Source organism: Balaenoptera borealis, assembly GCF_965194805.1.
Source record: "Balaenoptera borealis genome assembly, chromosome: 4".
NCBI lineage: Eukaryota > Metazoa > Chordata > Mammalia > Artiodactyla > Balaenopteridae > Balaenoptera > Balaenoptera borealis.
Window position 1 is genome coordinate 84,267,340 of NC_138861.1, and position 25,520 is coordinate 84,292,859.

The window sequence follows — 25,520 nt, forward strand, 5'->3', positions numbered from 1 at the left end:
CAGAAGAAAAAAAAAATGATGAACTTTATTTGGGAAAATTAACTAACAACAAAAACACAAAAAACAAAAAACCTTAACCCTTCTATTAATGTAGGCTTTAGAATTCAACATTCTAGAAAAAAGGAAGCAAGTGGTAGGGAAGAAAACCCAGTCAGTCCTGTCGTACATACATTAGTGATCTGGATCCTATATTACTCTCTGTTCTTCAAAAGTGGTTAAATGTATTACCCAAGGTCATAGATCTGTATGAAGTAGTTAGTACTAAAACCTGGGTTCTGAGCTTTATTCTGTTCTCTTACCATTATATCACAATATCATGTAATCTCCAAAATTTAGTGACAATTCAAAATTTTACAGTACCTGGGTAGGGGAGAAAATGGGAGGCGGTCATGGTTACAAACATCAATTATTACTAAACAGTACCTGGAAAATAATTATAGTTATTTTCTGACTATTTGGGATATAAATAAGTGGGAAATTATGTTAACAACTATTCAATTTATTCAACATAGCACTCCACAGAATTGTCCTAAATTACAGATGACGACGATGACAGCCACAATGTTTTGAGCCCGTTATGTGAAGTAGTATGCTAAACACTCTATATGCTTGAGCTCATTTGATCATTTCACAATGGATAGGATATTAGTATCTCCATTTTATAGGAGAAACAGAGATCACACAGCTAAGAAGTGACTGAAACCAGGTCTGTCCGACCTCAGAGCCCTAGATCCTGGCTGTGCTCTACTGCTTTCCAGTGATCTTATCTCTGCTACTTCCTATGTGTCTCAGGTCATACCCATATCTAAAGAAAATAGAATTGTAATTCTGGGCATCATTCTCTGCACATTAACAGATAAATTTAGTTTCGAGCATTTCTTAGACTATTTTTGCATCCTTCTTAAGAATTCATTTGGGATCGTTTAGAAAGAGCATGTTTTGGAGAGGACTTTCAATCATTTACTGATTTTGAAGAAGTACTTCTGGAGAGAACTCTTACAATTACAGAGGCTGATCTGACTTTGCCAAGTAATAGCACTTTTGCTTTCTGTCCCTTGCATAAACTTTTATGTCCCTGGAATTGTGAGAGTTAAAAAAAAAAAAAATCCACCTGTCAACATAAGGCTTTGTACTTTAATAAGGGAAAAAGAACAACATTCTCTTAAAGGATCCAGAGTTTCTTTTTTGCCCTGAAAGGTGCTGACTTAAAACATGGCAACATAAATTTTAATCAACACTGACTCATCAAGTAGGATTTTGAAGGAAGTTCTTTAAATTCCAGGAGTCCCAGAATCTCCTAAGGTAAAATGAGAAGCATAATATAAAATGTAGCTATTTGTACAAAACTTCACAGTGTACAAATATGTTCACCTCAAACAATCCTCAAAATAATTCTCTACTGGCCATATTCTACAAATGAGGAAATTGAGGCCCAAGGAAATTAAAAGAATGTCTGTAAAGATTGGAACCACCGTGTGTGGACTTTTTGACATTACTCCTGATGTTGTATGTATTTGTAACTCCTTGATTATGTTTTAACATGTGAGCTAGTATGTCACCTGAATCCATCACCAAAAGGAAAACCAGAGACATCCTGAATAAAAAAGAGCCCAGAGTATGTGGCAAAGCCTTTATTTACTTTTCCCATGGAGTCTTTTATCCTATCATAGCACAGATTCTACCTCTCCACCATCACTTTCCCTCTCTATTCATCCCTTCTCCCAGATCTTTCGCTATCTCCTGCCTCCCATTATCTTGGACTGGCAATAAAGGAGCCTTTAGTTTCCATCTATCTGGGAAGGAGGCTTTGGGTCCTTCAGATTTTTCAGAATGCAACACCACCAAAGGAAACTTTTTTTCATTTTTCTCTTGTTAATGCTGACTAGTTCTCAAATCAACCTAAAAAAATCATGTTAAACAGGAAAAAAAAATTCCCCCCCTCACACACACCTTAAAATTTAGCAACCCCAAAATGGCAAAATGTAAAGAATTTTCAGGATGAATGAATACACACAGGTAATCTATTCCAGCTCCTGGTAAACTTAGGGTGGGGGGGGGGAGCCAGAACAGGACACTGAAGGCAGGAGGTAAAGAAGAGGTCCCACCCAAGGAGGGGAATCTAACAGAAGTTTGCATAACAAACAACTGCATTTGAAGTCTAGAGACAGCTAGGAAAGTTGCCTTTTTCTACCTTGGTGCCAGGTGGAGGGAAGAAAAATTTTCCCTAAGAATTCATAACCACAAGCCAGTATTCATAATATTTGTGCCCTAAATTTACACTTCCTGTGTGGGGAAAAAAAATCTAGAGCTAAGAATTGAGTTTAAAGTGGTCCCAGTGTGTTATGCCCCAAGGCACCTGGCAGAAGCATACTTAAATCCTTTTAACCCAAAACTCTGTTGCATGCTCGAATTTCTAAAGTTTAATGGGAAAAAAAAAAAGGCAGCAAGTGTGTATAAATTCCAAAATGGTAGAGTGGGAAAAATAGGTTGAAAAAAAAAAAATCTAAGGGAAAAAACCACACAAACAACAAAAGACACAAGCAAGAAAGGAGGCAAAAAGAAACAGAAAAGGCAGAACAAATAGCACAAAATAAGACTCTAGAAATAAACCCACATGTCAGTAATAACAGTAATTATAAGTGGACTAAACTATGCAGTTAGAAAACAAAGTTATCGAACGATTTTTAAAAGTTTAGCTATATATTATTGCTAGTCAAGTTTCAGTCAGGGAAGCAGAACTTTGTGTTATGAGACAAGGAATTTATATTGAAAGTAGATTTTATACAATTGTGGGAGGAGGTGGAGACCTCAATATCCAGGAAGGGGAGATAGATAATCAAAGATACTGACTAGTATAACCCATCTGTCGCAAAATGGATATGGAATAGGAATTTGTGGAGAGTTCAACGGGAAGTTATTGCCCCTGTGAGTCTACCATCTCTCAGTCCGCAGCCAAGCAGTGGAGGCCGACCTGGAGCAGCCTTCAGGAGGAAGAGCTGTAAGACGCACAAAGAGAAAAACACACTGGACCCTGCTGGGCATCTGTTGCAGTTACTCATCACCCTGTCTACAAACCTTCAAAGTAAAGGCCACTCCTTCACATCTACCTGTCAATTCTCACACAAATTCCTTTTGGGAGCCAAGTCTAACCCAGAAAAGGAAATTCTGGGAAAATGTAGTTCCCAGCTTGATTGAGCTGACAATAGAACAATCCAGAATAACTGTTTATAAGAGACACATCTAAAGCATAAAGAACAGGAGTGGGAAAAGACACATCAGGCAAAAACTAAGCAAAAGAAACCTGGTGTACTTGATTAAAATCAAACAAAACAGATTTTAAAGCAAAAGTTGTTTTCTAGAGTTAGAGGGCCATGATATAAAATGTTCAACTGGAAGATAAAATTCTAAAGTTGCCTACACCTAATAATATAGCCTTAAAATACATAAGGCAAAAATTGAGAGGATTACCAGGAGAAATTGACAAATTTGTTATCACAGTCAGAGACTCTGACATACCTTTCTGAATAATAGTAAAAGCAGATGAGAAGTAAGAAAGAATATACGAGATTTGAACAACACTAATAAAAAGTGTAAAGGAAAAATAGTGTGCTGTGAAAGAGAAGCTGGGGAGGTATTAGGTATCATTTTAGATTAGAGGTTAAGGTTTTGCCAGGTGGATACAGCAGGACCATGGGGCAAGTGTTGAGGACACTGCCAAAAGAAAGGTTCAAATGATGTCAAGGTGCTTGGAGAAAAAGGAAATAAAGACAAGGATAAGGTGAGGAAGAGGGAAAAAGTAGGACTGCCTGTGGAATGATGTTTCGCCCATTGGCCTTCCAAGTGTGCTGCTGGGCTTTTCACCTAAGCTGAGCTCTAGGCTTAGAGAGAAGTACTTTCTTCTGGATTTGTCTTTCTCTACCTCAGAGTATAGAGAGGAAAGGTGTCATGGAGTCACTAACTAAGCCTTAGGCCACAGGGGCCTGAGGATCTCTCCTTACTTAAGAGGTGCCTACTCTCCTTTCCCTTCCCCTCCCCTCTCTGGTCAAAATTGAGAATTATTGGCAAGAGAGTATGAAGAAGATTGAAGCATTATAGGGTTCAAACCTAGGTATTTTCTCTTACAAAAGGCATCTGAGTTGGGACAAGGCCTGTGACAAGGATGGAGCACAAAGGAAAGAGATAGAGAAGATCTTTAAACCTGTTTTTGTCAGCAAAAGGAATGAGTCCTTGGGGTTAACGTAATCCAGCCCAACTCACCAGGCCCGGAAGTCAAAAGGGTCTAGTACAGAACCCGTTACTGTTAACAGTGTGAACTGGCCCAGGAAGAGACCACAAGCTGGTGGCCGATAGCTAGGTTGGGTCCACAGTGTGAGACTGGCAGTGCTTAGAACATTGTCTTACTTTGAACTTGAATGTCTTTAGGGGAACCTTCTATCTCAGTTCAGTCTTCCCACTGCTCCTGACAGTCCTGTCACAGGCCAGTTCCTATTCTCGTTAGGAAACCTAAATACACTGGTGTTTGTGGCATTATCCCTTCAGTTTATTTTCCTTGGGTTACAGTAAATACTGAGTTGAAAACCTGGGATCCTGGCCATCTGTTTCTTTTTAAGAGCCTTGATCAACATCAATAGCAACAATAAAAACCAAAACCAAACAAAAAATCCTCAAAAGATTCTACGTGACTTTGCACTGTGATTTACAACCAGATTTACAAAGTGGTTCATTACAACCCAAATTAATTTTGCATTTTTCAAAGGGCTTTTTTATATTCCATTTAATGGTAAGAATAAACAGTGAAAATATAGGGGATGGGCTACACAGTCTTAACTAAAAGATTATATGGAAATGACACTAAAATAACTAACCAGTGTTAAGTTCTACTGATGTCTGTGAGTGATACGTATTATTTCAAGGTTAAAAAAAAAAGGGTATTTGGTGTAATTAATATGCAATACTTTTTTCTTGGCATGGTAGTTAGGAGATCCATTTATAAGAGAATCCTATGACAACCAAAAACAGTTCACTTATAGGAGAAGAGTATCTACCTCCTCTTATCCTTGCTCAAAACTTTGAAGACATGTAAGAGTGTCCAAGATGACCTCCTTAAGGTCGGACAAACAGCACATGTATGAGGCATCTCCTAAGTATCGAATCATTTATCCTATAAAGTTTTGTTTTATTTAAAAATATGTATTTATTTACTTTGGCTGCACTGGGTTTAGTTGCAGCATGCAGGATCTTTAGTTGCCGCATGCTGACTTCTTAATTGTGGCATGTGGACTCTTTTTAGTTGTGGCATGCATGCAGGATCTAGTTCCCTGACCAGGGATCGAACCTGGGCCCCCTGCATTGGGAGCGCAGAATCTTACCCACTGGACCACCAGGGAAGTCCCTATTCTACAAAATTTAAAAAAGAAAGAACTAATCTTATGATACCCAAATTATGATGGTATCCCAAAGAACATCCATAAGCTGTCATAAGACTGTTTACTTAGACTATAAAAATGCGCACTCACTCAGTGAACGTGGGCTGAATGAGGGCTCTAATGATTTCCTTCACAAATTATCAGTCAGGAATTCCCGCTGACCTGTCTGTGGAAATTTGGTTTCTCAGTCATAAAGCAGAGATAAAAAGTCTACTTGTTTCATAAATATAATGGAAAAATTCATTAGCTCACTTAGGCACCTTGGAAACTAATAGTGATTATTAACCAATGAAAATGGTCTAAAAACTTTTTTTAACATTAAAAGGTAGAAATCATTAGTAAGAAGGCCTTTATATCCTTGATTGGATGTTTAATGTAAAAACCACTGGAAGTAAAATCAAAAGTCAAGCAATGTTTCCCTCCACCCCTTGCCCATGGCTTTTTATTACAGGCAAAATGAGAGCCAATAGAATTATTTTTCCAAAAACTTGCCACCAAGGGGCACTTTGCTTGTACTGCAATTAAAATAAGATTCTAACGTTTTAAAATTTGAGAATCTGATAACTACCATTATATAGAAAAGAGTAGGAATGATTTTATAAACTAACTTCAAAGTTGCTTGTGCATTTTATTATAGAAAGGTTAAAAGATATGGATGTTATCAAAAGCATTTCAGGGACTTCCCTGGTGGTCCAGTGGTTAAGCCTCTGTGCTCCCAACGCAGGGGGCCAGGGTTCAATCCCTGGTCAGGGAACTAGATCCCACATACCGCAGCTAACAGCCTGTATGCGGCAGCGAAGATCTTGCATGCCGCAACAAAGATCTCACATGCTGCAACTAAGACCCAGCACAGCCAAATAAATAAATAAATAAACAAATAAATAAATATTTAAAAAAGCATATCAGTACTATATAAATATGTATAGTTAATTATAGCTGCACAAAACCACTTTAGAGCAAGTATAATGAACATAAAAGTTCAAATGGAGTTGTAATAAACCTTACAGATTCTTTGATTTTTACCACAGTAAGTTAATATTCTTTCTGTTAAGAAAAAAAAAGAAAAAAAGTCCTCTGGTAGGTTCTAATTATAAGGGTAAATGTTTAATTACTCACTTTGAAAGAATATTTTATTCCCAGCAATATATCCATATAACTAAAAATATCAGAGCCCAAATTATTTTTCTAAAAACTGTTCCAATATTTTTGTAAGAAATGTTCTGCTTTTATTTGGAAATTGAAGATCATCCTCAGGAAAGGAAAATATAAAGTTCATACTAAAAACTTCATTCAAAATAAGTCTAATAATACAGTAAGCCCTAAAGGGAAGTTTTTAGCCTTTCAGACAAAGGGGTAAAAGGTAATTTCTAAATACCTCAAAAGATGAACTATATACTTTGTATATTACTAAATGGAACTGTAAAACATGAACGTGATAATTCACGGTATCAAGGACCATTATTTCAGAACAGAGAAACCTGCATATACAACTGTATTTTTTATGAGTTAATGACAAAAAAAGATACCCATTTTAATCTGGATCACTGCAAGTTTCATTTCTTTGTCTTGAGGGTTTGTGGTTTGTTATTTAAATGAAATGGCCTATTACTCTTGGAAGTCTAGGAATAAATAATTGTAGAGCTCCAAATTTAAATAATTTAAATGAAAAAAATACTATAAACTACTGTTTTCTTTTTAAAGGCTATCATTTTTTAAAAATTGGGAATAAATTGACCTGAATTCCACTATTTAATTATTTGGAAATATCTATAGTTTTAAAGGCAGTTTAATAAGAACAGTGGTTCTAATGTTATTTATCTCCATCTTTGGTTAACAGCACTCCCTTCCTTTGAAGCACTGACCTAACCCCTCTCTGTTTCCGGTAAGACTGCCAAAGTCCCCCACTCTCCATGTTTTCAACGAAAAAATCCTTGGATACACTATCTCCTTTAGGAGGGAGAAAGTGAAGTGGGAAGGCAAAATCTTCCCTACCTCTTTCCCTAAAGGGTGGTGGTCTCTGTGTCTTTCTCTGAGGGCAGCAACACAGGGGAAAAAGTCTTCCTTTTACTGAAAAACACTAGAATTTTCCCTTTCCCTCATGTTATGCTTATTGTTATAAAATTGTGTTACGCCTTTTTCATGTCAGAGCGTTACTGTTAGTCAATCACTTCTAGACACCCAGTCTAAAAGACCTATGTTAATTACTGTTAATTTTTTAATACTGATCTTAAAAAGGATCCTTATCTTTTAGAAACACAATGTGATTTTTACTTAGTGGTATAGAATAATGTGAATTATTTAAACTGGAAGAAAAAGTAAATAGAGGTGAAAGTAGACTGGGGTAGCCATGGTGGAGGATTAATGAGGGCTGGGTGATAATAATATGGAGGTTCATCATACTATTCTATTTTTATGTATGTTCAAAACTCACCATAAGAAGTTTAAAAAAAACCAAACCTTTGTTGACAAATCGCCTGTTTAGACTGATAACTCTCGAGGATCTTGGCTGACAACTTTTTTTTTTTAATGTTTATATTACTTTTATTAAATTTTATTTGCCTATAATGTATACATCAGTAGTATAATGCATGATGGAAAATTCATGATTTATAAAATGGTACATAATGAAATTACCCTCACCTTAGTCCCCAGGGTAGCTAACAAATCTATACACAGACATGCAACTATACATCGGCTTCTCTCTTAATCTTATATCTCAAAGATTTTTCCATGTCAGTACATCACAGAACCTCCTCATTCTTTTGTATTGTACTCTGGATATGTTATTTACCTATGCCATTACTTAACCGTGTCCACTGAAAGGAAAACAAACACTATTTCTTCCTTTACTCACACTCATAATACTTAAGAGGCCAGATGTGTGGGTTTTCCTACACCAAGCAATGCTGCGATATTCAGCAGACACCAACTGGGTGTCCTACAGTTCAGTTCAGTCTGACACTATCCATCTGACCCCACAAGTTACGGGCTCAGGCTCATGGTGCTGCCCCCACTTCAGACGCCAATTGCAAGTCCCAGGTTGTCACCTACCTACTCTTCTGACTGGCTGGCTATAAATCAGCATTCCTATAATCACCACCTCAGGTTTGATCCTTTGCTAGAACAGCTCACAGAACTCAGGGAAATGTGTTTACCGGTTTATCATATAATAAAGGATATAGATGAACAGCCAGATGAAGAGACATCAGGAAAGTCCAGAAGGGTCCCAAGTGTAGGAGGTTCTGTCCCCATGCATTTGGGTTGCACTGCCCTCCCAGCACGTGAGTTCGTTCACCAATCCGGCAGCTTTCCAAAGCCCACAGTTCAGGGATTTTCATGGAGGCTTCATTATATAGGCATGATCAATTATTAACTCCATCTCCAGCTTCTTCTCCCAGGAGGAAGGTGGTGGTGTTACAGAACTCAGGTTCTGCTGCTCGCCGCTGGAATGCCAATACTCAAGAGATGAAAGTGCTGGTTGGAAAGGAAAAGTTGCTTTATTCAGGAAGCAATCCGGGGAGAAGACGGACTGGTGTCCAAAAATCAACTTTGAAGATTCTGCTTGATCATGAAAGTTTTTTTTTTTTTTAAATAAATTTATTTATTTATTTATTTTTGGCTGTGTTGGGTCTTTGTTTCTGTGCGAGGGCTTTCTCCAGTTGCGGCGAGCGGGGGCCACTCTTCATCGCGGTGTGCGGGCCTCTCACTATCGCGGCCTCTCCCGTTGCGGAGCACAGGCTCCAGACGCGCAGGCTAAGTAGCTGTGGCTCACGGGCCTAGTTGCTCCGCGGCATGTGGGATCTTCCCAGACCAGGGCTCGAACCCGTGTCCCCTGCATTGGCAGGCAGATTCTCAACCACTGCACCACCAGGGAAGCCCGACCATTAAAGTTTTTAAAGGGAGAATCATTTGGGGAAGAGGGATCTGACTTCCCCTGTGCACTTTCTTCTGATTGGTCTATGGTGAGGTAACAGAGCCGTGTTCAAGGAATCTTGTGCTCAGCCTTAAGTTACCATTCTCCACCCAAGTGGGGGCCATAGTTCCTACAGAACTCAAAGGTACTGTTATATTCCTTAAGGAGGAACCAGGACCCTGCCCCACAGCTGCACGATTGTTTCCTGACTGCTCCCCCTTTGTTTCTGCTTTCCCTCTCCTTCCCTGATAAGCAATGGCTGACCACTTCTTTGAGGAGTCACTCCATTCAACCAGGCTTGGGGAATGAGATGACCTTTCCTTCCCCAAAGCTCAGAATTATTTCTTAAACAGCTTCAAATATTCCCATATGCTCAGGGAAAGAGCATTATGAATTAACAATGTACATGTTCCTAAGAGCCTATACCACTGAATCTTTAGGAAATCAATTCTCCTAACACTCAATTTATTGAGCTATCAAACACTTTTCCCCTTACACGGACAACTCATTTACGAATTCAATATTTATTCACCTCTCAAAATTGCCTTTATACAACTGATTTCCATAATGCCTCTTAGACTATAATCTCTAAGTGGACAAGGATTTAACTCGCTTGTTCAGTGTTTTGCTTAGTACCAGTTATTAAAACTGCCACATAAAATATCTGCCAACTCTAAACATCTGGAAGGGAAACATATTCCTCTATGTTATCCTGCGTTGATTTATGACTCTGAATATACTGTATATTGTGAATCATTTTAGGGTTACAAATAATTCATACACTAGGCTGTAAATTTCACTAGACAAAGAAGTACAGGAGAGCAAGCAAGCGAACAGCTGAGAGATGCACTATAATTTTTCTTTTCTTTCCGGTTTCACCTTAGACCACATTTGTTTTTTCCAGTCTCATACTAGATCACAAAATTACACCAGTTCTATTGTTTGTGATGAGCTGGAGACAAAAAAATAAGTTCAAAATCACCTTATTCTAACAATAAGGCAAGGAAGAGCAATGGAAAGCTAAATTCTAATTGTAAATGTTTTTTTGCAACATAACATTTTTAAATCAGCTTTAATCCAGAGAAAATTTTTTTTTATTATGCAATTTGATTTTTACATCAATAAAATCTTAGGTATAACAATACAGATGAGGGAACAACAATTTAATTTGTATTGAAATAAATATTAGATATACAAAGCACATACAGTGAAAAAGGGTCACAATAAATTACAAGTGGAGACATTATTTTGCTCAATCACCAAATAAAGCCCTTGACACTTCCAATTTCACACCATCAAATTTATCATTCTTGCTGATTTAAGCAGAACACAAAACAAATATGGATCCCAGGGCTTACTTTCACAGGTACCAGCACAGATAATTTAGTACGGTGATTCAATTTGAGAATCAGTAGGGACCAGTAAATCACTGCATAAAAGAAAGAGTGAATGAGGTCCTTTTTCCTTAGTGTCAGCAGGCTAGGATTATTATGTTTATTAGATTTTCTTGAAAGGAGTTCACATTTTCTCAAATATTCAGGAGCAATATTATGTCCCCTCTGAGCCCTACATTAGCATTTATGTGCTTTGATCTTGAATACAGGGGAATGATGAATTTTTCAATTTATTTTATAAATTTATACAGTCTGGATAGTATTGGCCTGAAGAGTATGTAACTCCCCAACCTGTATAATATTAGATATTAAAAATGGATTCAAAAGAAGTTACTAAGAAATGCTGACATACTGTGTATACAAATTTTTTAGTTCAATATATCCCATTATATAGAGCACCAGAAGTAATGCATTTATATATCAAGCAGTTTTTTATGACTCTCTTTCTAATCCTTGTGACCCTTTTACATTTGTTCCAATATATACACATCACAAATGTTATCTGCCCAAGACTTTGCCCATCTGGTCTCAACTTACAGATACATACGCAAGCAAAAATTCATATCAAAAGCATTTGTCTTAAAGTTACAAAAGAAAATAGTCTAGGTTGGAACTAAACTGTCATGAACCAAGAAAAAAAAATGGTTAGTTTAAAAGTACTGAGCATATCAAAAAAGTAGCTCCGGAAAACTATGATGGAAAAAGTGAAATGATTCTTGGGCCTTTCCTTCTTCTGGAATGTGAGCTAATTTTTAGATTCCAGCAAAGATACCTAATAATAATTTTTCTCTATCATTTTCTAAGAAAAAGAATCTGTTTTAGACTAAAAAAATACTGTACTTTACCTCTTGTCACATCAACTCAAATTCAGTGCAGGTCAGTTTTCCTATTTGCACTGCACAACAGGAGAGAGACTACTCTACAGTTAATCCCTCACACAGGGATGTGTTCCTTTCTAAGAACCCTCCCGAATACCACCTCTGAAGATAAACATATCATAGAATAATTACTACCAGGAAGCCTCCCAAACTTTTAGCAGCTCCTTTCTTATCCTTAATATCAGATCCAATCACAACTTTCCACCCAGAATATTGTAACAGGCCTGCTCATTGCAACAATCTCTGGAAATAACTCCCGGATTTATAAAACATATATGCCTTTGGTATATTATCTGTTGAGCTACACTATCATATATCCACTGTAGAATTCTCTTAACTCTAGAGAAATTCCAACGAGATGATAAGTGAAACTAACAACAGTTGTCTCTGCAACTCAAACTGAATTTACAAATCTAGGTACCATTCCTAATATCCAAAAATTTCAATATGCTTTTGTATTATTGTGAAAAGTCTAAAATTTAAGAGATGGAACTAGTTACACCTTGTACACCTACAAAATGAACATGAACAAATTTTAAGTACCATTTTTCTATATACCTGAAATGAAGGAGAAAGAGCAATTTTATAATTGATGTGTTTAGGTAATTTAGGCACTTATGAAAACAAAAACAAAAACAGCAGAGAGATCATGATCTGAATAACACCAATAATTGTGGCCTATTCTATTATTTACCTAGAAAGCAGATATTAACAGGGTACTTCTTCCAGCTTTTGAACATTTCAATATTTTAAAAATGTACTCATAGTAAATGCTTACTAAATATTTACTGAATATTGAATAATTACATATTAAAGAGTCATGGAATTCAGGTCCTTAGTTTTATGCTGACTCAGGATTTAGTGGCATTTAACCTTCCAACATGGCACGTAAAACAGCTGAGGACTACTTGAGGAAAGAGTGCCACCTACTGCTCATAAACATAACTGTGGTTACTTTCTCCCTTGACGTTTTCATTACAGAATAAAAATCAGTCTCAATTTGGGTGACAGCAATGAGGCTAGCAGATCAAAAGGGGATTTGGGTAGATGGGTGGATGGGAGCTTCAGAACTATATTAATTAAAACAGATTCCTTAGCATTAGATAAGGATCTTTACCACAATCCCTCAAAATTAATTTCATACTTATCTCAAACTTAAAGAAAGCAATAACTCTCAGTTCTGCTCGCAGCATTATATACACACCTATTTTCCTTTTTAGGATGAATAATATTCATGTCCTAAACTCACAAACCTAGACTGATTTTTGATCCTTATTTTTAGGAGGAAAAGAAGTATTCTGATAGCTTTACAATTCTTAGTTATACAACAGACCATAAATCCTTCACAACTTCTGGTTTAATGTTAAGCATGCCTTGATTTTCCCCATAAGGGAGGTTCCCAAATAACTAAATTCAATTTTTTTTTAAAAAAGGTTAGCTTTCTTTCTTGCTTACTTCTTCTAGGAGCATCTACCTTCGTGAATTTTACCCCAAGAAAATTTAAATACAAATTGTTATTTATGAAATTTCTCTTTAGACTGATGTTAAATAGTTAAAATTCATGAGGAGTCAAGTATACAAATGGAATATAGAATCTTTGTTAGAAATAAAGTAGATTTTGTTCCACCTGTCCAAGAAGGTTTAATATCTAAAAGTGCTAGAAGAACAGCATCACTATACCACTTCCTAAAGAATTAGATATTCTGGATGTTAAATCAACTTTTTTTTAAACCTGTAAGTAAAAATAAATTCAGCTATGCAGCTATAGTTTCTCCTAGTACATTCATTCTATATACTCTATTTCCTTAATTTTAATTTGATAGATATGCAAGTTACCCTATAATTTCAGATGTCAAATTAGCTAGTTGTATGTATTCATACTGCAAAATTCCTAACTACATGTTCATGCTAACTAAACATCTAGTAATGCTCAAATTTTAAGATTTATTTTTTCATGAGTTTAGGAGTATTTTCTTTATAAATCAAGCCTTCCTTTAAAGAACATGAGCATATCAGAAATATAACTCCATTATGTGATAAAAGCACTGACTTTTGAAGCACAGAGGGTTTTAAATTGTAATAGTATTAATGTTAAATTCTTGTTGTTAAACATGAATTATTTCCTTTAGGAAAATCCTTTTGACCAATAGTAATTTTCAACGTAAAGAGGAAAAACTAAAAACAGAGGCATACTTATAGATCATTCAAAGAAACATCATGGTAGAAACAGAGCACACAAAAAGAAAATTAATAAATGGAAAAACTGGTGAAATGTGAATAAGTTCTGTACCTTAATAGTTAATAGCATTGTTCCAGGGTTAATTTCTCAGTTGTGATAAATGTTGTATAGTTATGGAAGCTGTTAACACAAGGAGAAGCTGAGTAAAGGGTATATAGGAACTCTCTTTACTATTTTTTACAACTCTTCTACAAATCTAAAATTATCTCAAGATTTAAAAAAATTGTAAAAGCAAACAAAAACACCTAGTAACTTAAAAGTATGCCTTCAGCTGCCAAAATTTGATACAATTCAAATTTTTAAAAACGTCATTAGAAATCAATAATATATTGTTTACTTAACCTTATAATTACTTTATTGCTCTAGAAAATTTAGTTTTTAAAACCATCAGATAGTGATACATAGTGATAGTGAGACTGCCCCACCCCTACAATCAACTGTATATTAACAGGCTTCTCTAACTTAGTAGATAAATATTACAAAATTACAAAAATAGCTGGTGACAGTTGAGCTATCAAGTAGGTATCACATTTCTATAGATCAAAAAGTTGAATAAAAAGAAAACTGATGTTACTGGTAAGTCACTGAGTATACTGGAGAAATCCAAGTTACATGCACATAGAAGAAAACTGGTCACAAAAAAACCGTTAATTACTCTGTATTTACATTTTGCAAGGTTTTGAACATTTCCAATCATGCAACAATAAAGATCAGAATGAATTTTAAAAAGGAGTTAATGGAAGCTCAACGAACACATTTAACATATTATACAACTCAAATCACAGTTGCATAATACATCCAATCCCCCCAAATGCAGCTGTGCGTTACACCACCGAAACGCACACTATTCCCCCCACAACTCCTCCCCTGGCTCCATTCCCAGGCAATAACCTTTCCTATAAACCTTTCTATTTAAACTTTTAAGTCAGATTTGATGGGTAAGTATGTATAATCTTCGTTATTTCAGAACAGATACAAAGTTTAGTCACACGTTCAATCTTCAGTTACATTCCTTTCAAAAGGCATCTGAATTGCTGCAACTGTCTATGAAAATCAAGCCTAAGAAACCGAGAAAACTGGCAGTCAAGAATCTGATCTAAATAATTGTATAAATTACAGTAATACTAAAACCTATGTGCCCACATTTCTAAAAGAAGGATTTCCTATTTGAGAAATGTTACTCAATGGGTCTGTGAAAGGAAAAGTGTCCGACTACTGTATTGCTCTCTGATGTAAAACGCTTAGGTGACCACAAATATTTACCCAATTGGTTAACAAGCTTTCAGTTGGGCCTTTAAAAAAAAAAATATTCAAAGCCACAGAAGTAATTATGAAAATAAAATTTTGGAAGGTCATAGTATAAGATACATATAGAATTCCTATTATAACAGTATATCCAAAATAAATCTGTCCTAACAAAGCAGCACAAAATCAATTTAAAAGCAATTTGAAATTAAATACAGTGGGAAGTGTTTTTGTTAAAATCATCAGCCAAAATTACTGAATGGCAAAAGAATACTGCCTCAAAATATACTGAATTTACATGTTAATGTTACTATAATGAACTCATGCCAGATATAAATTCAGGTTACCAATTAGATGAGATGAAAACAAATTTTAGAGCTATTTTTACCAGAGAAATAAATGTACTTCATGATAAAGGCACAGCAGCATCTAAAGAATTTTTGATACATTTATCACAAGATTCAAACTTCCCTAACGATTAACAATACATTACAATAAAGTTTCTCAGAAAGTGTTTAAAAGGCTTGATTTAACATGCCAGGAAAATGATCATTTTTCTTTTGAGATGCATTTATGTAAATTACGTAAATTGCATTGAGGTCAGTTTTACACCTGGAATTAACCATCCGTAGCAGAAGTACCAGCAGCTAACAATGCTTATTTATATTATATATAACTTAGCTGGATGTTAAACTATGCAACTGTTGGTGCCAGTCTGCTTATAAAGGCAATGCTCTGGAGACAAAGTCTTCTCACAAACAGTGGGCAAGCAGGTTTCATTATTAGATGTTCAACAACAATCCTCAGTTCATTAAACAACGTCCTGCAACATAAAATAGTTTTCTTTCAGGAACCCAATGAAAAAGCAACGTAAGGCAAGAGCAAATGCTAATGAAGGACTTCCCCACAGCCATTAAAAAATTTGAAGAAGTAAAAGAAGTAACCAGGATGCACTGTAGGGAACATACAAAGTAAAATTCCCCAAATCAACACCTGTTTCCTTTTTTGGGGAAAAAAAATCATTCAACAAAAGCATTTAATAAATGGCTCTCTCTGAGGGCTGAGATTAGGGATTATCTGTATCTTCTTTACAGTTGAGTCACATAATTTTCACGTTTGACTTAGGCAAATTCAACTAGTTCTAAAAAAGAGACCAAGAAAGTGAAAATTATATAATATGAGCAATCCTACCTACTATTTCCTTAAAAGAACATACTGCCTCTTAGAGTTTTCCTCATCTGAAAAATGGGGCTATGTAACTTATTGGAGTCATAGTGGAGTTTAAATGAGACAACACAGAAGATGCTCAATAAATGTTACCTCCCAACTGGATCATTCCATTGATCAAATAAGCTCTTGTTTGCCTTCAGACTAAATCCCACCTCCTCAACATCCCATGCCTTCTGCAATCTTGTCTCAGTTGAATTTCCTGCTTCATCTCCTACCACTCTCTGCCATGATGCCCACGTTACGCTGCCTGTTTTGAGCCCAGGCTGGTTGTGGATCACGACTTTGCCTTAACTGTGCCACTTGCCTATGAAGTACTCTTTATTACATACTGTAATCACACACACATCACACATATTGTACAGGTTAGTAGACACAAAATCATGTATACTGTACTGTAATTTATAAGTGCTTTAAAGAATCATCAAGGATAATTTTGGCTGTTCATAATTTTTATGTGCTGACTCATCCTACATAAAGACACAACTTCTACCTTCTTGTATGCTCTGTGTTATTTTTATGGTTAGGAGAAGGCAATAATCTGTTTTTTAAAAGGATGTAATACACTCTCACACAAAAACAGGAAGAAAATTTGGAAAGATGCACATTTATCTAAAAACCTGCCCTTCCTCTTGTATCCCCTATCTTTGTGACAGCCGCATTACTCATGACTCTCCAAGGTTCCCAGGCCAGACACCTGGAGGTCTTCTTTATCTTATTCTTCTTCCCTAAGCCCCAAGTTCCAACCCTCCTAAATAGCTTACAAATTTATCCCTTTTTTTACCACTGAATTAGTTCAGGCTCTGGACTTCTCTAACAGTTTCCAAATTGGTCTTTTTGTCCTTTTGGTGAGCCTGAAATCCATCTTCTGGAACAGTATTTCTAAATCAGACATTATCGTGTTCTCAACCCCTCCACATTACAAACTTCAAATGCTCTTCCTACCTTAGGATAAAGTCCAAACCCTTCCACATGATCTAGTTCCTGTCTCCCTTTCTGGGCACAGATCTTCACTACTTCCCTATATACTTCCTCAACTCAAGTGACAACTACCGGCATGCCAAGCGCATTCAGGCACCACATGCCAGAGCTCAGACTTCAGAAGGCCTGGCTTTCTATTACCACCTCCTCCGTGAACTCTCATCTGTCTCCCTCGGCACTCTGTGCCGTCACAGCACCTTCATCATCACACTGACTTATGTAGCTATCTAATTCACTCAGCTCTAAGTCCCTAGAAAGCAGGTATTTCAATCCCACATTAAACTTGTTATCATCAACACACAATCACTGTCTTCGGAATAAATGAGGCTAACGAATCAAGTTAGAGGGCATCCTGAAAACACTCTAGTTAAACCCCTTCAGGTTACCGATGAGGCATGCCTCATTCTCGTATTCATGGTTCTATCCCCGGCATAAACAACAGCACTTTCAGTGGTGATGAAAATGTCTATCTGTCTGTCCCATGCAGCGGCCATCAGCCATGCATGGCTTCTGAGCGCTTAACAATATGGTTAGTGTTGACTCAGGAACTGAGTTTTAAATTTTATAAATTTTAATTAATTTAAATGTAAATGGTCAAATGTGGCTAGTGGCTGCTCTATTAGCACAGCTCTGCACAATCTACACTCGATATGAACAAAGGACTCATACCACTAACTTGAGAATAAATGTCGTGATAAGTGAACATGGTACAAACTGGCTATATAGACTGTCTCATAACCCTTAATAAAAAAAAGTATAGTGTAGAAAATGTAGTTTTATATCCTGCTTATCAATATTTATAAGCCCAAATATTTTCCATTACCTTTCCACTGTTTTGATTAAAACGTGTGCTAATGCGAGATGTTTATTAGCACATATTTGTGTTATCTTATAGCACTGCTATCCTTTCTTTTCTATTCCGCTGAACACTTCTACATTTTTATAGGTGATGATATGATTTAAGGATATGTGGAGAAAACAGAAGCAGAGAAGAAGAGGAAATAAAGAAGCAGAGAAAAACAAATCTACTGATGAAAACTGGATGCCAGGGTAGGGAACCAGAATATAATGTCTAAAATGAATACAAGAACCAGAAAGAAAAAGGGAAAAACTCATGGAATCAAGTAAAATTAAAGGTTTATCTTTGACTAAGAACTCATTAAGAACCTATGTCTAAAGAAAATAAGCTCTATTTTAGGAAGTACTGTGAAAAAGACATTGTCTGTGAGAGCATAAAAACCCCTTCAAAGGAGAATCAGAAGCATAAAAAAAGAAAAATAAACTATTTATTAAGAACCTAATAGAATCTAAGCACTTTTAAAAACACTACTTCATTTCACCTCCAGAAGGAGGTTTTTCTCTCTGTCAGTGAAGAAATTAAAATTTAAGTAACTCGCCTGAAGTCATAAGCTTGGCAAATGATGGACCAGCATTCAAACTCAGTTTTTACTTTGCTTGTGAAAATATAATAAGAGATCATGCTAACACACTCACTGAATTTCTGGCTGAATTCTATTACATGATGAATTTATTTTAAACGTGAAAACAAAAACTATGTTAACATTAGTATCTGAGTAACATATTTAAGAAGCTATTAAAAACAGCTATTCAGGGACCTCCCTGGTGGCACAGTGGTTAAGAATCCGCCTGCCAATGCAGGGGACATGGATTTGAGCCCTGGTCTGGGAAGATCCCACATGCCACAGAGCAAGTAAGCCCGTGCGCCACAACTACTGAGCATGTGCTCTAGAGCCTGTGAGCCACAACTACTGAGCCCGCGTGCCTAGAGCAGCCCGTGCTCTGCAAAAGAAGCCACCACGATGAAAAGCCCGCCAAAATAAATAAATAAAAAAATTTAAAAAAAAGAAAAAAAAAAACAGCTATTCATTTTTGTTTTCTTCTAATTTTTGAGATCAGAAGGCATAATTTATTGTACATTAATTTAAGCCTCTGTTCCTCAATATTATGATAATTTACTAAAATATTTCTCTGCTTCTTCATTTTTCCACTCCAAACAATTCTGCACAAGGCTATCCTTCTTACCCTGAAACTCAAGAAGTTTTATGATATGGCTCCAATATACCTTTTAAATCTTTGCTCCAACCACTCACCATTCAAATTTCCCTTATAGTCAAACAGGTCTACTCAATGCCCCTTAAACTCTGCTTTTATCTTCTTGCCTCTGAACTTGTTCTGTTTTCCCACCTAAAATGCTTTTCCTTATTCTGTCTATTCAAAGGCTTTAATCCTTCTAGAACAAATTAAAATCTCTATTTTGTGAAACTTTCCTGGGCTCTTCTCTCTTCTGGCTCAATGATCTCTCCCCTGTTGTGGACTATAGTACTGATATAGTAGAATAAACATCACAATTCATCATAGATTGACACGTGAATACCATATCCTAAACTACTGCTTCCTTTCTTATTATCTGACATGTGTTTTTGTTTCTTCAACTAGGAAAGTGCCTTGAGAGTGGGACTTATGTCCTACACATTTTAAAACTCCTTAAGCTTTAGCACTGTTTTAGAAGTGGTCGAGAAAAGTCTAGTCTTAGTGTCTGAAAAGAAGTACAACCACCTCCTCATCAATCCTAGGTAGTTCTAAGGCCTAGAACTTAAATTCACAAAAACACTGCTTGCTTCTAAATTCTAACATAAAAGTTAAACAACTCTTAAAAGTTACAAATACTGTATTTCACAATACTCTTAATAAATAAAACAGGTTTAAACTAATCACCAGCTTACCGACAATACGGATTTCTTCGAGAGGAGTATCGAAGAGTAAGGAATCTATAGTATATAAAAGGCTGGAGCAAACTTCCTTGACCACTGAAATAAACAAATACAAGGGCAATAAATACACATCATCAATTCATATGTATACTCTCAAAATTTAAAGGCAATTTAATCGGAGAATGTGTGTCTTCATTCATCAAATGGTCACAGTAATATCTATCATATCTAAATCCAAGTTATTCATGTATTCATGTAGGTATTACTTTTTTAAAATTTTTAAAAGCTTTTAAATAAATCAGCAAATATTAAATAAATGCTTCAACAATTACTACTAATAATTGATAATAATGTTTTAAAACTTTATAAGATATTTAAAATGAAAAGTAATTTATTTTATATAAGCAAATAAGAAAACTAATAAAACCACACAGGGTCACTAGTAAATTTACATAGCCTACACTATTTATTTTTCTTGGTTTAAAAAACAATGACAATACCTCAAGAGTCATATATATGTTTATGAAATTCTAAGTCTGGAATACTTTCCTAGGAAAAACTATCTTAAGATATTCACTAAAATAACTACAGATAAAATGGAGCAACAAACTAACATGGATAGTTAGGTAGCAGGGCTAAGTAAATCATATGTTTGACGGACTTGGTATGCAACTACTTAAAATCTTGACTATGAAAACTACACAGTAACTGTGAAGAAAGCAGAATATAAAGCTATACATATTACTACAACTATATTTTAAAACTTTTTTGGGGAATAAATGCATTAAGATGCTAAATATGGTTTGTTTTTTAGGTTAAATTTTTTTAGTCCCACCCCTCACCCCCAACCCCCTTTTTTTTTTTTGGCCACACTGTGCGGCTTGCGGATTCTTAGTTCCCCAACCAGGGATCAAACCTGGGCCCCTGCAGTGGAAGCGTGGAGTCCCAACCACTGGACCACCAGGGAAGTCCCTTTTTTAGCCTTTTTTTCCCTAAACTTTGTGATATTACTGTCATAATAAAAATTTACACGATTACAAACTTATAATTGTTATATCCACCTTCCCCAATAAATCACATAAAACTTTAACTCTTTAAATTGAGAAATTCACATATTACAGAAAATGTAAGTAGAAAAGAATATTCAATGAAAAACAAATTTTCCATCAGCCAAGTTAGTTTCTTCCTCAAAGTCATAGCAGTCTCTAATACATCCTTCCAGAAATTTACATAAACAAGTGTATATAATGACTAACATACAGTGCTCATTTTGTAATGCACTGAACCATTTAACTCTAGGAGGGAAGTGGTATTATCACTCTGATTTTAAAGATGAAGAAACCGAGGCAGAAAGAAATATACATGTCTTTAAACACACACACCCCAAAATATAAATGGGGAATACCCTACACAGTTCTCAACCACTTTTAAACTTATTATATCTTGGAGATCATCCCCTATCACAACACATAAATTACCTCATTCTTTTCACAGCTTCAAATATTCCACCTTATGCATGTACTATTAGGTAACAGGCTCTCTACTAATGAATAAAACTACAACGATCATCCTTTTACTTGTCTTTGCACATGTGTGTGTGTATATGTAAGATAAACTCATACACTACATGTATAAGAAAATTCATAGAATGTTCACTTTTAAATACAGAGCTTTATGCATTACAGCTACAAGTTTAACTTAATAAAGCCTTCTAATATCAGACTGTGCTTCTACCATGAAAGGTAGCATTTAAGGAATAATGACTTAAAATTGTTTTTAATTTTACAGTTTGTGTTGTGGTCAAGTGACACACTTGAAACATTAATAGTTTTTCTTATTAGGGATTGAATAAAACTTTATTACTTAATTTTAATTTTTTAGAATAACAAAGTGATTCCCCTATTTAAATATTTTTGGTAAATTCTCATTTCCTTTACAATCTTAAAAATTAAAATCAACTTGTATATAAGTGTTTAAATAAAAGATTAAGTAGCACAATTGACTTAATATACCAATATAGTCAAAACTTGGTGCTCCAACAAAAAATTTACTACAGTTCCAAAAATGAGGCTTTTTTTCGGGGCGGGGGGCTGTGTTGGGTCTTCACTGCTGCGCATGGGCTTTCTCTAGTTGCGGCAAGCGGGGGCTACTCTTCGTTGTGGCTCACGGGCTCTAGAGTGCAGGCTCAGTAGTTGTGGCGCACGGGCTTAGTTGCTCCGCGGCACGTGGGATCTTCCCAGACCAGGGATCAAACCTGTGTCCCCTGCATTGGCAGGCGGAGTCTTAACCACTGCGCCACCAGGGAAGTCCCCAAAATGAGGTTTTTGTTTAAGTGTGCCTAGCATCTCAGCATTTCATTATAATTCTCTTAAGCTTACCTAAAAGGAGAACAAATTATTTTGTTTATTAACCAGAATCTGGAGGTTTCAGATATAGTCACCAATTACCTCCACATAAAGAGTTAGTTTTGGTAGCTACATTTTAACTTTCACCCAGGTACATGAAACAAATCACAGAACCTCGTGTGACTCAAGACCAGATGACCCAAGAAACAGAAAAATAAGCAAGAAAGTAAGAGGGCAAAAGGTTCCTTTTACCAATTAAAATGTTTAAGTGTATGATCAGGATCACAAAAAAGAGATGAACTAACTTCTAGGGTGAAAATTTCAGAGTGGAATAATCGACAAATAGAGTTGCATCAAATTCTATACCTAACATTCATGGTACGTTACAACTAGAAGGATTTTTGGCAATTACGTATTTCAACTACTACTAATTTTTTAAGTGTAGAAAATCAAGGCCCAGAAGGCTAAGTTAGTGGTCAAATCAACCAGAATCTAGCTCCCAAACACCCAATAAGAAGTCTTCCCATTGTATCATTCCAGGACCCTATTTAGATTATATTATCTAGTTTGGAACCCCACAACTTAAGCAACATGTGGTGATCCTGGAGTTTTCAGAGGAAGATATTATTTATAAGAATGGTACAGATGCATTTATGAGGAAATCTAGAAGACTCTATTACCAGCTTAAAGAAAGACTGCTGAAGAAAGGAGTAACTGTCAGGTATATAAAAACCTTACTAGTTAACCAAGGTAATGAACATTAAAATGAAGTATTTCATAGACAAAAACAAGTTTGTTACAAATTAATGAGATTATGGAAAACAGGTAATACAGACCTATTAGAGGACAATTTGGTATGGTCTATTAAATATAAAATGCATCTAGCTTAGACTCAGCAAAAGTACAGACTCACACAAAAGTATAAGCAGACAGGTAAAAAAATGTTTACTGCATCAACATTTGGAAAAGTAAAAATTTGGCAACAAATGGCCATCAACAGGGGAATGGGTAATAAAATGTAGCATAATATGATGGAACACTATACAGCCATTAAATGAAACAAACCAGAAATATGAATGTCATATAAATAGGTCACGAAAACATACTGTATGAACGAAAAAAGCAAGATGCAGACAATTGATGCTTTTGATGTAAAATAAAAACTAAACAAAAGGACTTCCCAGGTGGCGCAGCGCTTAAGAATCTGCCTGCCAATGCAGGGGACACGGGTTTGAGCCCTGGTCCGGGAAGATCCCACATGCCACGGAGCAACTAAGCCTGTGTGCCACAACTACTGAGCCTGCACTCTAGAGCCCACGAGCCACAACTACTGAGCCCGTGCGCTGCAACTACTGAAGCCTGCACGCCTAGAGCCCATGCTCCGCAACAAAAGAAGCCACCACAATGAGAAGCCAGCACACCGCAACGGAGAGTAGCTCCTGCTCGCCTCAACTAGAGAAAGCCCACGTGCAACAATGAAGACCCAATGCAGCCAAAAATAAAATAAATTTATAAAAAAAACCCCAAAAAACTAAACAAAGCCCCGCACCCATAAAATAATAATATATATTTTCTATCCATCTGTGTAAGTACTTTAAAAGAACTACATACACGTACACGTATCAAACTCCTTAGCTCTGGGAAGGAGAGGACAGGATGCAACTAGGCTTCACAGTCAAATGGTATTTTAGCTTTTATTTGTAATGTCCTATTACTTGAGAAACTGAAAATTGAAAAAGCAATAATCTGGGCAGAAATGTGGTTTTAAAACTTAAATGCAAGAATATAGAGAGGTCAATACTATCCTGATGTTCTATTTTTAAAAGGAAGGCTTTCTTTATTCATGCATTCCTTCTATAATTAACATACAAACAAAATATGGAGGTGGCAGTAAGCAACTAACAATACAAGACCTTAATTTTTCAGATTTTTCTCTAGTATGGGACAAATCATCTCAATAATGTTAGAATGGACTAAACTAGCCTTCCTAAGATTCTTTCAAAATAGTTATTCTGAAATTAACTTTCAAAATGTTAAATGATAAATCACAAGGAATAATAAAGAAGACAAATGCCTAGGTTTACCATAGTAAACTACAGGAGTTTACTATACTCTCAGGTTCTCTACTATCATGTGAAAAGATGATTGCTAAGATCCATCTAAGCTCTGAATCTCAGTATGTACTTCAACAGATGTAAGCAGGATAAAATTTGAGTTGACACATTTATTATGTTCTCTTAAACACCAGCCTCCTAAAATAAATATATTTTTATTCTTACCTAAAAAGCATAAAAACTGTAGCAGGCATCAAGAATATTTCATTACAAGCAATGAATTTCAGAATATTCTGTTGATTAGTGCTTAATTTATCCAAGAGAGACCTCAGCAGAGGTAAACTATTTGAACCCTTTGCCTAAAACATAAGAAAACAAACATTAGAAATAACAAAAGCATTTTCGATCAATTATTTTCTTTCTTTAGATAAACTGCATATCCAATACACAATACAACCAAAAGACAATTATTTGAAAAGGATGATATAAAAATTTACAAATTATTTAGGGACAAAAGTTAATGTATTTTCCTGCTTTATTGTGTTTTCTATATTTGTAGAGTTAAATAGAGAAACAACTTCAATAAAAGTCCTTTTCATTCACAGACACTTTATCTTCCTTAAGAAAGATTAGATTATTTCAAGAAAAGTAGTGGTTATTTCTCTCCAACCATAACAAACCCTGGCTACCCAGAAATACAGTTAAAGTATCTGTGACTCCTTCGTCGATTAAAGGTAGAAATTACAGAGTCCAATTACTGCTGTGATCCGAGAACTGCAGGGATAAATAAGGAGGCCAACACAAGGCAAAATTTTGGATATTTTAATTCAAATTTCAGTGCATATGCAGTCAATCTGCCTGGCACACTGAAGTTATTAAGCTTAATGTTCCAACCCAGTAATAAGAAAAAATTTTAGGAAAGTAGCAGTTCTGAACATCAGTGTAAAAGAAATTTGGTACACTCTACACACGTGGTATGTTAAAATTACTGACAGAACAGAGATCTCTGACAACTTATCAAATCAAAAAGACATGATTTTTTTTTTTAATAAAAAGATCTATTTCAAACTTCAGAAATTACTCCAG

At 35.7% G+C, this 25,520-nt stretch overlaps 1 protein-coding gene across 8 annotated transcripts in view; it reads right to left on the bottom strand.

The window, feature by feature from the left end:
• The window catches only part of TMEM33 (transmembrane protein 33), a 38,154-nt gene that overhangs the window by 4,449 nt on the left and 8,185 nt on the right, over positions 1–25,520 (bottom strand). For 3 of the 8 annotated variants that reach the window (XR_014244112.1, XM_082390771.1, XM_082390773.1), the window contains exons 5-6: positions 24,660–24,793; positions 20,048–20,131 (exon numbers count right to left, since the gene is read on the bottom strand). Coding sequence is in view for 6 of the 8 variants with exons in the window: in XM_082390771.1 (XP_082246897.1) it covers positions 20,048–20,131; positions 24,660–24,793 (218 nt within the window). In the remaining 2 variants the exon portion in view is untranslated. Of the gene's footprint in view, positions 1–12; positions 1,298–7,113; positions 15,919–15,945; positions 16,237–20,047; positions 20,132–24,659; positions 24,794–25,520 lie in introns of those variants that run through there. The other 5 variants (XR_014244113.1, XM_082390772.1, XM_082390770.1 and 2 more) reach the window with 5 other exon arrangements.